Here is a 14,094-nt window from a genome sequence, read left to right as displayed (position 1 = left end):
GCTCTAGCGTCACCTTGTCCCGTCCCTCTGGGCGGCTACGCTGCTATTTTCAGCAATCTGTCACTGGTCGTCTGCACACAACAGACCAATCATGTGTCATTCTAACGGAGCGCGGGGATCGACTTTTGGATCGACGTGGTGGGCGCTGTGTGCCGGTGCAGGGGTATACGTGCATGATGATTGTGGGGGGGTCAGTTCCTCTGTGCTCACTGCTCCTATCCCATGATTCCCATCCCATCTCAAGGATCCCATGGTGCCAGGTGGATCTTCTGCTTGAACCTTGCGCGGGCCCGCCGTTCTCGCCAGCGTCGCAAAAATAGATTACTGCGTGGCGTGGCGTGGCACGGCACCGCATGGCATTTCTTTCTTTCTCTCTCTCTCTCTCTCTCTCTCTCGCTTCACCCAACGCCGCGGTGAAGCCAGCCAGCCAGCCTGCTGGGTGGGATAGGGGTGGAGGTATGGACCGTTTCCTATGTGGGAGCCGGCGATGGCGAACTCGTGGGAGGCATGGCCGCCAGTAACGGCGAACTGCTTTGTTCTTTGTGGAACATGGGGACAAAGAAAGGGGGGGGGGTCGCATTTCGACGTTCGTCAGGGTAAACGAGGGTCGCTTACGAGGATCGCCAACGACGAAAGGACGTTGAACAAAGAACTACTTTGGTAAAGCGGGTTCCCTTTTTCCAAACAATAGCGCAACAATCTTTCAAACTCTGGCGGGACCAAAGTACATCATCACATACTTTCTTTCCTTCTTCTTGACTTTGCTTTAGTCCGAACAATTTGGGACAACTGGGGGGCGGCCAAAAGAGAGAAATCGCTAGTGCGGCGAGCGGGAAGTAAATTAACTTTTCTGGCCGTTATGCCAAGATGCCTCAATGGACGTGGGGTTGTGTTGGCTTTGGCTCAATTTACTTGAAGGTTGGCCGTGACAGAACCTCAACAACGTCAGGTACCTGAGTAGGGCCACGGGAAAATTATCAGACCCGAAGGACGCAGATTGACAGAACATCGAGCGATCCATCGATCAATTCAATTTACCCCAGGAGAACAAACCTTTTGCGGTGACAACGTCTCGTCTCGAGATGCCGCTCGAGATAAATTGCCGCCCCTCTGTTACTCTCTCCACCTTTTACCACGTTGTCGGGCTTGTAACGAAGCTTGGCAGTTGATCAATATCGCGGCCAGTCATCGAGATTGCAACGATGGAAGGAGAAAAAGAAGAGATGAGTTGCGTACAGATAGAGTACTCTGCAGGGAACAGAAGAGTGGGAGAGTCATTGACGAGGGCAACTGGAAACGGGGCCAAGCCGCTTGGCGTGTTGCGCTCTTCTTGTCCGTCGCCCATTTGGAAGCAATTCTTGTCGAGGATACAATGTGCAACTACCAACTTGACCAAAAAGGTGTATCAACAAAACAAGACCGAAAAAGGCCAAGGCAACAATATAGAATTGTAAATTCCCCGAGTCGATACTAGGCAGAAAAAAAAAAGAAGGTTTCCCTCGAATTTGTCGCAAAGCCACAACTCCTCACCTTGGCTCTTTTTTACCATCTCGTGACATTGTCATCTCAACTTCACTCCATCATCCCATACCGCGCGATCGAGATCAAGTCTAATTCCATCGCTATCTCAATCCTCGTGGATACGCTCTACACCAGCATCGTATTCTCTTTCTCTTTCGCCGCGGTACTGTTGTTCTTGGCTCAAACAGCCCGCCAAGATCTTGTCAGTCAGACAACTCGCCCATCACATCGTATCGAGAAAACGAACCCCCAACTACCTTACCTTACCTCACCTTACCGTCTCTCGACACCACCACCCACCGGCAGCGTTCCCCGCGCCTGCGCCTCGCCTTCATCCGATGTTCTTAGTAAGTGCATAACAACCATCTCCTCTTCCTTGAACTGCGCTGCTAATCCCCTCCCAATGGTGTGGAACACCAAAACTCTGAAGCACGTCACTTCAACTCACCCTCCCCTCCCCCCCCCTTAGTTCATGTACAAAGGTAAGGTAAGTAAACCGAGTGAGCCGAGCCTCCATCCCATCATCTTCCCATTTGATAGCAACCACACGAAACCGTCAAACAACCCGCCAAAACCTGCTTTTTTGTTTCTCTTTCTTCCCGCTTTCCCGCTTCATCAGGTGCCGCCCGCGTCATTCATCCCTCCTCCTGGTTTCTCACGAACATCACCAACTTTGTTTCGCCCAGCCAAACACCCGCCAAGGGAATTTCCTCTCTACCCCGCGACCGCATCGTCGATTTCACAACTCACCAGCACCACCATCGCCACATTCCCAAGAAACCTCCTCCACCCTCTCACCCAACAACACCAGAAGGGTATCACAAGTTCACTCACATCCCACCCATACCCCCCAAACTCCCACAAATGCCGACGGTCCCGCCAAGCACCGCCCCCGAAACCCACCGTTCCCCGCCCCGGAACGTAGCAAGCTCGCCGGTCCCCGATGAGCCCCGATACCGACGAGCTTCCAAAGTCCAGACTACCTTGGTCCATTCAAGCCCCTCCCCAAAATCTCGCTTTCTCATACACCGTAGACGTCACCCATCATCCCATGAACAAAACATCGAATGGCAACCCCCCTCCTCGTAAACCAAGATTCTCGTGAACCACATCGACCGTAACCGCGGCCATAACCACAACTAGCAACAAGTTGTCTCCCCCCCCCTCCAGCACCTTCCAAGGAAACCTCCTCATCTTACCCTACATCACCAAGATCCCGGCACTTATTCCATCTCGGCCTGAAATCGCAACCGCTCCTCCTCCATCCACTGCTGTGAAATCATCCTCGCTCCGCTAACCCGAAATGCCCTCCCCTCCATCGGCTTCGCTTCTTCACCTCTCGTGCGGGCCGCTTGACCTGCGGCCTGCGACCTTGCAGCGCTCAGCCAAACGACAAACGAGAAACACCACATCCATCTTTCCATGTCATCATTAGAGTCTAATTCCAGCCTTCAGCCGCACATCATGAAATCATCCCCGCGGCGCTTTCTAGCTCTCTATCTAACCCCGCCCAAAAACCCCTCCAGCCTATCGCCAAACCTCTACTCATCAACTCCCATAAACGCCGGTTTCTCACCTTATTATCCCCCAAATGCTCGCCACATCTAATCCCATGATCCATCCGCACCCCAGACATGACAATGTAAACTCCTCTATTTTCAGAGCAGAAAAAGAGCTTCCCTTCTCCAAGAATATTCGTAGATCTCTCCACGTGCCCACTCGGTAAGCGCACTGAGCAACCCCTGTCCCTCACCAATGGAATCCAACCTAGACTTCCATTTTCTGCAAGTAGGCACATTACCCCCAGTCCCGGACTTCTCACTCCCCTCCCCCTCTTTGGCCCGGCGGCTACGAGGGAGCCACAAATGCCATCGTGACCCAATCCATCCTCCCGTCACCGTCACTTTAAACTCCTTTAAGCCGCTTGACAAAAACTGATATTGGAACCTTTCGTTGCATCATCACTATATTGACCGCTCATCATCACATTACCTGATCCCATATCCACTCACTCGCAAAAGCCGCCGGGTGCTGCTTGATCACCGCTGTTCCCTTACTTTGCTTTGACTAGGCAACTGTGCCAAAAATAATTCCTAGACTTGATATCCCTCTATGAGACCCGCTGCGAGGGTCTTGCTGATAACGCTGATCTCGAAATCAAGACACAGCTGTGGCTCTATCACACACTCCTTCGCAATCTCCGCGTCCGCCTAGTCATACGTCCAATAAAAAGACCCAGTTTACAGCAATTCGTCAAAATCCATGTATGAACCGGACCTTGATACCCTGTTCCTTCGGCCGTTACTGCCCATCTGCTGGACATGGAAAACTTTTACCCTTCCCTGGGTCCTAGAACGCCTACACGCCATGTAAATGCAAGAAGCTTCCGCCGTCCCTGTATAGCGCTCTGCTCTGTGCTGCTAATTTCAGAACCCGTCCCTCATCTCCTAGACGCCATACGCGGTTGGCCTGTTTCCTACCACGTCGCACCAGAGTTATGTTCACAAGTAATGTCGTAGTCATTTAATTCGTCAGAGTCGCCGGCGGTTATCGTCACTGAAGATCCGACTCTGGAAGGTCGCCAGCCGCCTGCATGCTGATGTCTGCAATGCTTTCCAGCTGCTCAGAGGATCCGCACGAATTCTCCCAGTCTTCACGGCCGTTCAGTCAGCCGTCACGGTTCTGAGCCGAGGGTGTCCGAATCACTGTAGAGTCCTGGAGACATACCGGAACCCTCATCCTCCAATTCTTCAACCGTCATGCGGCGCAATGGCTCAAGGACAGCTAACATCATGTGTTAGCAGTAACTCCGTCATCGAACACCTGTTTACTTACAGTGGTAGAGGTTTTGGTACTCTGCGAAGGTAATGAGGCGATCATTTTCGGGCCCCAGATCGACCCCAAAGAAAGGTTCGCACTTGGCAATAATGGCCTGTAGGTGTTCGGTGGAATGCTTTGCCACCTGTGCACGCCGCTTGACAAAGTATTCTTGAAGGTATACCAGGCAGCTCATGGCAAGTTTTCGTGCCGTTGCGTTCATAGCAACCGCCAAACTTTCGTGTTCGTCGTCGAGCAAGTCATGGTTTTCGAACCACATATAGAGAAGACCTTCTGTCCCCTGTCGCACATCTGCGTCATAGTAGCCCAACAGAGGAGGTGCCCACATAGGGATAGACTCGACGTATTGAGAATACCGCATGGCTCGAATCTCCTCTCCTTCGTTCTGCAGACTCACAAAGGTAAGCCGGAAGAATTCCAGAAAGGCCTGCCCGTCCGTGTTTTGCATTTGCAGTGCCCTGCACTGAAAAGCTATGGTGCGAAACAGGGTCTGGATATTGGCTGTGTTTCTGCTCTCTTGTGAGTATACCGCAGCTGCCCTGATGTAGGGCGCGTTGGGATACTGAACCGCGCCGCCAGATATGGTGTTTCTGAGGAGTGTGAAGATTTTGTTATCCATGTCGTGGCCCAGGTGAATGATCCTTTTGATGATCGATGCTGTGGAAGTAGGCTCCTGGTCGATATCAATCAGCTTTTTGACAAAAGTACTGCCTGCGTCCTGTTTCCACTCGTGGTTTAAGATGTTGATCTCTTCAGGGGCCCATGACATTTTCGGCGCCTGATGCTCCATGTAAATGTCTAATCGCATCTCGGCACTCTCCACGATTGTGTGAACGTCGATGACATCCTCCAGAGCGCCCATGAAGTGGTCGATGAGCTGGATGATCATTTCGTAAGATGTTGAGCGCGTGTTGCTGATGCGACGAATGACATTCGTAAGCATTCGAGCGTAGTTGCCGGGAAGGTCCATGTTGGCATCAGCAAAGACAATGCGTAACACCCTGTAGAACCAATTTTCCGCCATGAGCACAGCAGTTTCCAATGTGCCCAATTGCGCAAAGGCTAGGATAGTTTGGAAAACTTCAGGCCATGACCTGATATTAGCGTGGAAGTTGTTCCATAGCGCCTCGAGCAGCTGAACGCACTGCATCATGACAGGATCTTCGACCAGCTCGTCCTGTGAGAGTCCCCACATCTCTGGCCTAGAGGTTTTGATCTGCCGCAAGGCTGTGAGGAAGAGGCTGCCAATCGAGTATCTGATGGCGGGGTCTGGGTTTCTCTGCAAAAGTTGTCGAAATGCCTCGTGCCTCTCCTGGAAGTAGTCAAAAAAGTCCAAAGCGCACCTTGCACAATTGACGATGGCATGCTCAATCTCGTCTCGATATTCCTCATAGTCGGGGAGGTCTTTTGTTCGGGATGCAACTTGATCAAAATGGCCAAGAAACATGTGCATCGCACGCTGCTCAATGAGGTGCGTGTCAGAACAGTGCCCACCATTTCGCATCATGGCATGTTGGAACATCCGGAGAACGAATTTCGAGTGGTTCGGGTCGTAGAGGCAGTGTCGTCGTAGGAGGATCGTATTCTCCCCATCTATGTGGTCGACGACTTCGAGCGGGACCTCGACCTTCAGCGGGATCGAGATAGATTGGCCTTGCAATTTCTCTTGCTCTGCTTTCAATACCGAAGACCGTTGGTAGAAGAGCATGTATGCGCTGTACGTCTTGTCGTAAGCTATACCGGTTTCCAGAGATCCATCGGTGCCACCAAAAGTCGACTCTTCCATTTTGGCTGGATCCCAAGGCGTAACAACGTCATCATTGAACTCGAACCACGCCTCCGAGGAGGCCGCAGTTGGTCTCTCCCGGATATATGAGTAGTAATGACCGGATTCTGCCGTACCAGCGTGAACGAGCACACCGACTAACTCGAACATGTCCTCTTCGCCAGGCTCGGAAGGAGAGTCAAGGTGCCCAACGGTGTATGGCCGCATGTCAATTTTGGTGGGGAACGAAAAGTAATCGTTGATCTTACTTCTCATCAGAGTTCGCAGGTTGAAGTCGAACCGTTTGAGGTGGAAAATCAGATTATCCGGAATGTCCTTCAAACAAGCCCTCTTCACTGCGTCCACATGTCGATCGCAGCTTGAGCATTTATACTTGTTGTCTCCTTCCATGATCTCACCGTCGACATAAGCCTGAAGACTATCTTGGAGCGTGCTTTTGCCCTTGATGTCGCACTGGATGGCCGAAAATGGCTCTAGTCGATCAGAAACGTGTTCGCATTCCTTTGAGCGAACTTGCTGTACGAGTTGACCGCCGTAAAAGGATCTTAACGTTTTCCTGTCCTCTGCCGTCGAAAGCTGTCCTTCCCAGCGGTCGAAGAGCAGGTTGTAGAATTCATCCACATCCATTTGGTTGTGAACGTCGATGACCGTCTCTTCATATGTCTTGATAGACCCGACAAGCAGGCTAGGGTCGATGAATTTCCGAGAGCTCTCCTGCATGAAAGCGAAGAGTTTGCGCGTTTCTCTGAGCAAACCGTGGGTATTGGATTGGACCGGTACGCGAGCGTTCATCATGAAACGACGGAAGCCTGTATTCATGAAGAGCTGTGTGAAGAGCGAGTTCAGATAGCAAGTGTTGGACAGGTTGCGGAGGCCAGCGTAGCCACAAGGAGCCCTCACGGCAGACATCCTGTCGAATGAGGGTTGCAGTTCGTATAGATACGGATCTGTGCTTCTGCATAAGCCGCGCGCCTCAGTGGTGAAGGGATGGGTGAGCAAACCGTTTTCAAACTCATCGAAAGGAACCAGGGATTCAAGGGCACCGAGTAAAACGAAGAACTCGACTTCTCGATCGCGTACTAGGTCGAAGATGATCTCGGCGAGGATTCCTCTAGTGCTGGACGACAGGAGAACATTTCGAATCGAACTCAGGCTGTGCTGCCGTGGTTGTGGAAACAGGTGTTTCCAGAACAGCTTTCGGCCAAGGTCTCTGCGTTGATAGTCAGTATCAAGTTGCACAGTACCTTATAGTTCACTTACGCTGGAAGGCCGCTTTCCAAGTCCACATCCGATCCCTCGTTAAGGCAACTCTGGATAAGCTTCACTAGACCATTGGCCACAGCATCTTCAGTCCCGATTTGCCCGAGTCGCTCAACATGGTCAGCATAGTCATCCAAACGGATCCTACCAGCGCTACTTACTTCGGTAGAATCGTGCTCCAGCAGGAGCCTACCACAGTCGCTAGCCAACACAGAAATATCCACAACGGCAGCTTCATCGAATGCCATCTCACGTAGCAGTGCAAGTGACAGATCAAACACTTGCTGGCACTGTTTGGGAGACTTTGCTGCTCTAAGTATCAGTCGGTGCAACATTGGCCACAGGAATGCGCAGAACGAATTGGTATTCGTGTTGGACCTGTTAAATATGTCAGAGCTTGGTAGTTACTCTCCGGCATGCGATACGTACTCGTAGGGGGTGATCACTCTCTCTTCCAGCAGCTTGGCAATATTTGCACGGATTGCATCTGAAGGTTCATCGAGAAGCAAGCCTCCCATCAAATCTTCGAGATCAGGTAACGCCTTCAGAGACATCCAGAAGGCAGAGTCGACAGCTGCGCTTCGAAGAAGGGCCGAAAACGTCGATGCGATGAGGGAAATCAAGCCGTTGTGATTGGGAGCAGACACCGCTGACCGGAGAATCTCGATGAGGCGGTCTGCAGGTGCCATAGCCACCGGCTTGGGCCGTACATCAAGCTCGTCGATGTCAGGATCTGCTGCGATATTAGATAGTTCATGTCTAAAAGGCCTCCGCAACTCACCTCTAAAAGTCAGTCCGTAGACATTCATCAAGTTGTACGTCAGACGATTCTGGAGAGCTCCAGAGGCACAGTCGCCAAGGATCTCACAATCGGAGATTGCCGCCACAACCAGCGCCCTCACCCTGACAAGCGCGTCTAGATACGCGTCAACATCTGCATCAACGGTATCGGCAAGTGTCGCCATAGCCTCATTCAATCGACGACCAGCAGCTCCAATATACTCCGTCATGGCGTACAGGGCATATAGGGACTTGAAAGGCTGGCCCGATGGGAAAACTTGTCGATATGAGGCGTCCGGCGAATCGAAGGTTGCTAACATGTGTGTATCGGCAGGCAATCCGGTGAGAAACGTATGAATCTGCGACTGGATTAGCTCATTGAAAGCCAGGACTCAACAATACAAAATACATACCTCGGTGGCAATGGCCTCTTTCATACTCAGATAGTCCCAAAGCTGCTCAAAGTGGCCCAGGATTTCTATTTCCAAGAGGGAGGCACCTGGCTTGATTCTAGACGCCATGGCCGTACCGTTCTCCTCCCGTTTGACCAGGATGAGACCATCGTGGATCTTCAAGTCTTCGAGAGACCGACATACGTCATTTTCGTTGGGTGCAAATGGGTGGCCGCGGTAGTAGATCCGGTAGTTATCGAAGCCAGTTGCTTGCCTAATACTCGCTAAGAGGGAGGCAGCTGTATTCTGTCGTCCGACTTCGAGAGGAAAGATGTCTGTCTGCTTGTTCCCATCAAAGGACTGGACTTTGAGCTCAGCTGACTCTCCTTCGGTCATACTCGGTGAGCCAGGTGTTAAGGCGCGCAGATCGGGAGCAGAGAAGTGGGCCTTGGCCTGGTGAGCTTTCATGAAATGGCGCAGCACCGCGAGGGATCGGCTGAAAGTTCGCTCTTGCTCAAGAGTCTGCTCCTCGGTCGATATGATGGCCATGGACTCATCATCGTCGCTAGGCTTACTGCCGTCGAAAGCCTCTAACCGCTTCGCAGCGTCTAGCATCTGCTCAAGGCATCGATTTACGAGACCTAAGTGAACCTGGCAAGCTCTGTGATGAGGGTATGCCAAGATAGACTTACTATCGACATAAATGTCACCCACGAGCGTCTGAATGGCGGCATTCACGAACGCCAGGTCATTGGCTACCATTACTCCATCTTCAGCGTCAAGAATCATGCGCCAAAGCTGTTCGACTCCGCTCTGCGCAAGACTCTCGACGTCGTCGAGTACGATGTCATTGATGTCATTGACGCGGGGAAGAACAGCGTTTCTGACAAATTCCAATGCTCCTCCGCAGAGACAATCGCGTGGAAGATTCGGTAGATAGTCGCTGAAGCAGACTGATAGGAAAGGGTTACCAAATACCGTTTTAGGGATTGAATTCAAAATCTTCCAGCCGTCGTCTCGATCGTCCTGACTCGCTGCACCATGGCCTACAAGCATATCCCAAAGGCGTGGGCCCAAGTCTGATGTGACTGTTGACGGCTCGTGAGCCAGGATGTTGGCAATGAGATCCCTTCGAGGATGGTTAATTACTCCGCCGAGGGTTCTCCTGATGCCAGTCTGTTTCCCTCGCCCAATCGCATGCTCAAGCTCGGCAATAAGCAATGAAGTCAAATTATGGTCTGTCGTCAAGGTTCGGAGCTCAGGCACCACAGCAGGCCGTAATGCCATTGAGAGGCATGACAGAGTGCCCAGTGTCGTGGGTGTCTTTGCAGTGATGTCTTTGATGCAGTCGAGGTAGATCTCTTTTCGGACCTCGGGTTCAATGCCGTCTCTTACTAGTTCTCTGAACTTGGTCATTGCAAACTGATGAACGTCTGGGTAAGCAACGACCGAGTCCGAGACATAGATCGAGGATTCTCGTAAAAGCCGGATGCAGATGCTCAACGGCAGCACGCTCTGCGACTCGCCCGCAAATTGGGTTTTGTTCTGGAGAGTCTTCAGGCTTTGGTCGCAAAGCCCCCGTAGAGATGTGGTGAAATTTTCGATGGGCAAGGTTTGCAACTTCTCGCACAGGTAATGCAGCTCCTCCTTGTGGAACAAGTTTGTGATTCCCGTTGTCATGCGAATCAATGCCTCTGAAACTCGGGGGTCTTGAGCAGTTGTGATAGTCTGCCATAGCAGATCGGTTTGCTCGCTACGGTAAAGGCGAGTAACGACCAGGAACCCGACGATATTACCGCTCTCGACTGTGATTTCGGGATGACATGTCGGTCCCAAGATGTAGTCGACTAGCTTGGTTCGAAGGAGGTACTCGGCCACGTAGTTCAAAAACTGCTTGCACTCCTCATCTTCATGGTCGGTATTATACCTTTTCCAGCAAGTAACCAGGTCATGACACATGTTCGACGCTGCCAGCACACGCAACTGCATCTGACTCGACGTGATGAGCTTTCCGTATATTCCAAGTCGCCATTCCAGCGAAATGGTCTCTGGGATGAACCTGGGGGGCAACTCAGGATGTTTTTGTTGGTACGCTTTCAGACGCTCTGTGGCCAGCTTATGTTCCACATTTAAGCAGATTTTGGAAATCTCCGAAAGCGACTGGATGAGATTTGTTGTCGTCTCGTTTGATAGCTGAGTTACCTTATTTTCGATCGTCGCGGAAAAGGCGCCCGAAGCTAGGTTGTACAACAGGTGACCGTCTGCCACTCTGACTTTCGTCATCTCTAGGCTTTGAGGCGAAGCTTCTGGGTGGATACCCTGAATAACCTTTTGAAGGATATGAGCTGCAACGTTGCATATCGGTGCGAGTACGTCCATCAAATGTTGATATCTCGACGCATTGCCCAGGTGCATCTGAGCCAGCTTGATCAATCCTTTGATACCACCAATTCCCGCCTGGAAAGTACTCAGCATATCGGTGCTGAGCAGCTCTTCGTCAGGTATTTGTCCGTTTGCAGCCCGACTGCTTTCTCTCTTAGCGAACGACGTCAAGGGTTGCAAAAAGCGAAATAGAAGAAAATCTGGTTGACGCCGCTCGTCGCCTGGAGACGCCTGAAAAGCCTGGGCTGTGATGAAATCGAATTCGACAAAATGGGCGGTCATCCTGGCATAGGCGTGAAAGAACTGGCCAATGGTTTGCCGGGTTTCCAGTGGAATCGGATGCCTGAAGAAAATGTATGAGCAAGTGATCATTTCAAACAAAAGAGCGTAGTACTAACTTTCTGGTTGCCAACGCCCAGGCGATTTCGGGAAACATGTGCCAAAAGGTGTGATAAGCCACTTGAGACTCGTAGGCGATTCTACCACCAACTACGCCAACGTATTTAACGTATGAGACCATCCAGGCATACAGAGACTCTAGCACAGCTTCCTCCGGGGGTGCTTCTACAACTCAGTTAGAACGACACGTGCATTTTTGAGCTGCAGAACACTTACGCGAACCAAGGTACTGAACTAGCTTCGAGACAGTATCAGGAAGTGACTCGTGAGCCTCATGGTACGGGAAGTCGGGGGTCGGGTCGAAGGACGCAGCATCCTCACGAATGATGCTGACATCTTCGTCGTACGGAGCATCCTCATCATCGTCGGTTATTGCAACTATCTCGACCTCAGGGCTTTGTGGGCTTGACGATGAAGAAGGTGGGGTATCTGTGATCTCGATAGGAACTTGCGCCATGTCGACTTCATGCAAGCCCTCAACGCTCTTCTTCACACCTTCTGAAGCTTCAGTCGGCTGGTCTGGTAGGATCCGGGGTGTCGGCGAGACAGGAGAGGAGGAGACAGGGTCGGGCTGAGCGGTATTGCGTAGGTTTATCGTGACCCGGCTAGAGGAAGGTTCGGTCGGAGGTTCTCGAGCTGTTGATTGCCGCTCCGGTGTTTGCGGGGTAGATGGATGTGTGTCTATCTTCATGGCGGAGTCTTGTGTGGCGGCTTCGTCGGGGTGGTTTGCAGCTGGTGAGCTCGAGGTATCGGTGCTCAGTTTTTTGCTGTCGACGGAGAGGCTCCGGGAGCCACCAGACATGGAAGTTCGGCGTCGTTTCCTAGAAGAATCGTCGCCGTCGGTGAAGGGGTTCGGTCTCGTTGAGCTAGGCTCTGAAGAGACCGCGCGATCTGGTGCTTCCGAGGATCCTGTTGGTAGGTCCATCTGGTTGATGCAATGAAGTATTGCAGCGCGGGTCCTGGAGCTCCAGAGACGTCACTCGGGCGCGAGAGACGACTCGGTAGCAGCTGATCAAAATTAGCATGTGGGTTCTTTTGCCGGTTGGTAGTGATGATTGGGATCGCGATTGAGGTATGTTGGCGCAGTGATGATTGGGGGGTTTTCTTCTTGGAGGAGTGGATAAAAGATGGGCGATCAGGCTGCAGCAGCTTGATCCCTCAAGGTGAAATGGAAAGAGGTAAGGTGGGAAAAGTCTGGGAGGTCGGCGCTAAGATGTCAAGGTGAGGGTGACAGTGACGATAGCAACGTGCAGGCTGAGGTCTAACGCAGCAGGAACGTCAAATGGAAAGCACACGGCGTGTCGAAGGCGGGCTTTTTTGGGGAGGGAGCAGGGGTTCCACGTCGGTCCTTTCGGGTGCTTAAAAAGAGACGCGGTGCAGGCGTGGCGGACGTGAATCCACTAGAGCTCAGAGCTTTGGAGGGGGAGGGGGGGAACTCATCTGTTTTGGAGACGAATGGATTGGGGGGGGAAGAGAGATGAGGTAATGACGGGAGAAAGCAGGCAGAGAGGTAGGTACCTGTTTGGGTGCTTGGTTTGTATGAGCAAGGCAGGTGAAGGGCGCAATTACAGGATGTACCTTTGTTTTGTTGGTGGTCGTCGTCGTGGTTGTCCGTGGGTGGTGGGAGTGTTGGTAGTGACAGTTCCCGTCGGCGAGAAGCTTTGAGCTTCCGGTATACCTATCTTAAGTCGCTTTCCTAGATAAGGTACCCAGTAATATGTGCATCTACGGTGACTTGGCCATGTACCTCAAGGAACTGGGCTAAAGGTGCCAGGGCGATGGGTAATGTAGGTGAAAGATGCCCGTGGGTGAAAAAGAGCTGGGTTGGCTCTAGGTAAGGTATGAGGGAGTCTGAAGCGAGGTGTTAGATGGAGATTGGTGGATGCCTGTCTGCCTTTACAGAATTTTTCTCCTACGTGACAGACCAAAAGCATAGCTGCCTTTCTGGGTTTCTCTGGCTTACCTAGGACAACACCCACCGGTCAGAACAGTTGAAGATGAGGTGCTGGCAGAAGCTTTTGGACGATAAGGTCCTCGAGATGATAGGTGCGGGGTGGGGTCGCTGGTGCAATGCGATGTCTTTGGTGTGGCTCAAGCTCAAGGAGCAGTAAAGGTAGGTACCAAGGTACCTGAGGCACCAGATGCGAAAGTGAGATGGTAGTGGAGACGACCAGAAGTGACGGGATCTTCCAGAAGTGAGGTACTGGGTACCTTGCAAGTTGTACGTCAAGCTCTCGCGACGCAAGGTGACGGCGACATCAAGCAGCCTTTTTACCATCATCTTGTCTCGAATTGAAATATTTCAGCTGTCAAAGCCGTCTCTTCTTCTTCTTCAAAGAGCATTAACATGCTTGAGGTACTCTCACCAGACGAGGAGCGGCTTGCTTTGCTTAGGTAATGGGACGATGCAACAATTGGTCCACAGTTTGTGGCTGATTGGCGCGAGCTGCCTTGCTTCAACTTGCAGATTACCTATTGTCCGTACCTACCTGACTCAAGGTACACAAATACCAGACAGGACTAGAATGAAATACTCGTAATAAGGAGCTGTCAACTGTTTGAGAGACTTCTTTCCTCGTCTCTTCTTAAATGTAGGGAGAGGGCTCGATCTTTCATTCACGAAATGCATCCAGTTTAAGGAAGGAATACCTATGCTCTGGAGCAACGCAAGACAGAAAAGACGAGGCATTGCCATTGATCAATGCATCCAGGTACCTGGCCTGATGGAAAGAACGT

At 51.6% G+C, this 14,094-nt stretch overlaps 1 protein-coding gene across 1 annotated transcript; it reads right to left on the bottom strand.

Annotated features, from left to right (window-relative positions):
- Window positions 1-4,117: 4,117 nt before the first annotated feature.
- Window positions 4,118-12,451, bottom strand: BDP55DRAFT_262701 (ubiquitin carboxyl-terminal hydrolase). The gene is made up of 10 exons (XM_060566346.1): window positions 11,575-12,451; window positions 11,358-11,523; window positions 8,599-11,302; window positions 8,187-8,544; window positions 7,835-8,138; window positions 7,567-7,783; window positions 7,406-7,515; window positions 7,147-7,355; window positions 4,357-7,092; window positions 4,118-4,305 (listed from the first exon to the last, which is right to left on the bottom strand). The coding sequence occupies exons 1-10, from the start codon at window positions 12,281-12,283 to the stop codon at window positions 4,196-4,198; spliced, it is 7,623 nt and encodes a 2,540-aa protein (XP_060435051.1). The 5' UTR covers window positions 12,284-12,451; the 3' UTR covers window positions 4,118-4,195.
- Between the last annotated feature and the right edge of the window lie 1,643 nt (window positions 12,452-14,094).

The sequence above is a fragment of the Colletotrichum godetiae genome (genome assembly GCF_030913485.1).
Source record: "Colletotrichum godetiae strain CBS 193.32 chromosome Unknown BDP55scaffold_4, whole genome shotgun sequence".
Lineage (NCBI taxonomy): Eukaryota > Fungi > Ascomycota > Sordariomycetes > Glomerellales > Glomerellaceae > Colletotrichum > Colletotrichum godetiae.
The sequence above is the reverse complement of the archived record's forward strand: the minus strand, read 5'-3'. Positions and strand labels throughout refer to the sequence as shown.

Excerpts from the sequence above, each read along its gene's own strand:
- BDP55DRAFT_262701 (XM_060566346.1), bottom strand. The coding sequence starts at position 12,283 with ATGGACCTACCAACAGGATCCTCGGAAGCACCAGATCGCGCGGTCTCT. Across the intron at positions 8,139-8,186 it reads CTACGGACTGACTTTTAGAG|ATCCTGACATCGACGAGCTT; the intron begins GTGAGTTGCGGA and ends ATATCGCAGCAG. Across the intron at positions 7,516-7,566 it reads TGGAGCACGATTCTACCGAA|CGACTCGGGCAAATCGGGAC; the intron begins GTAAGTAGCGCT and ends GACCATGTTGAG.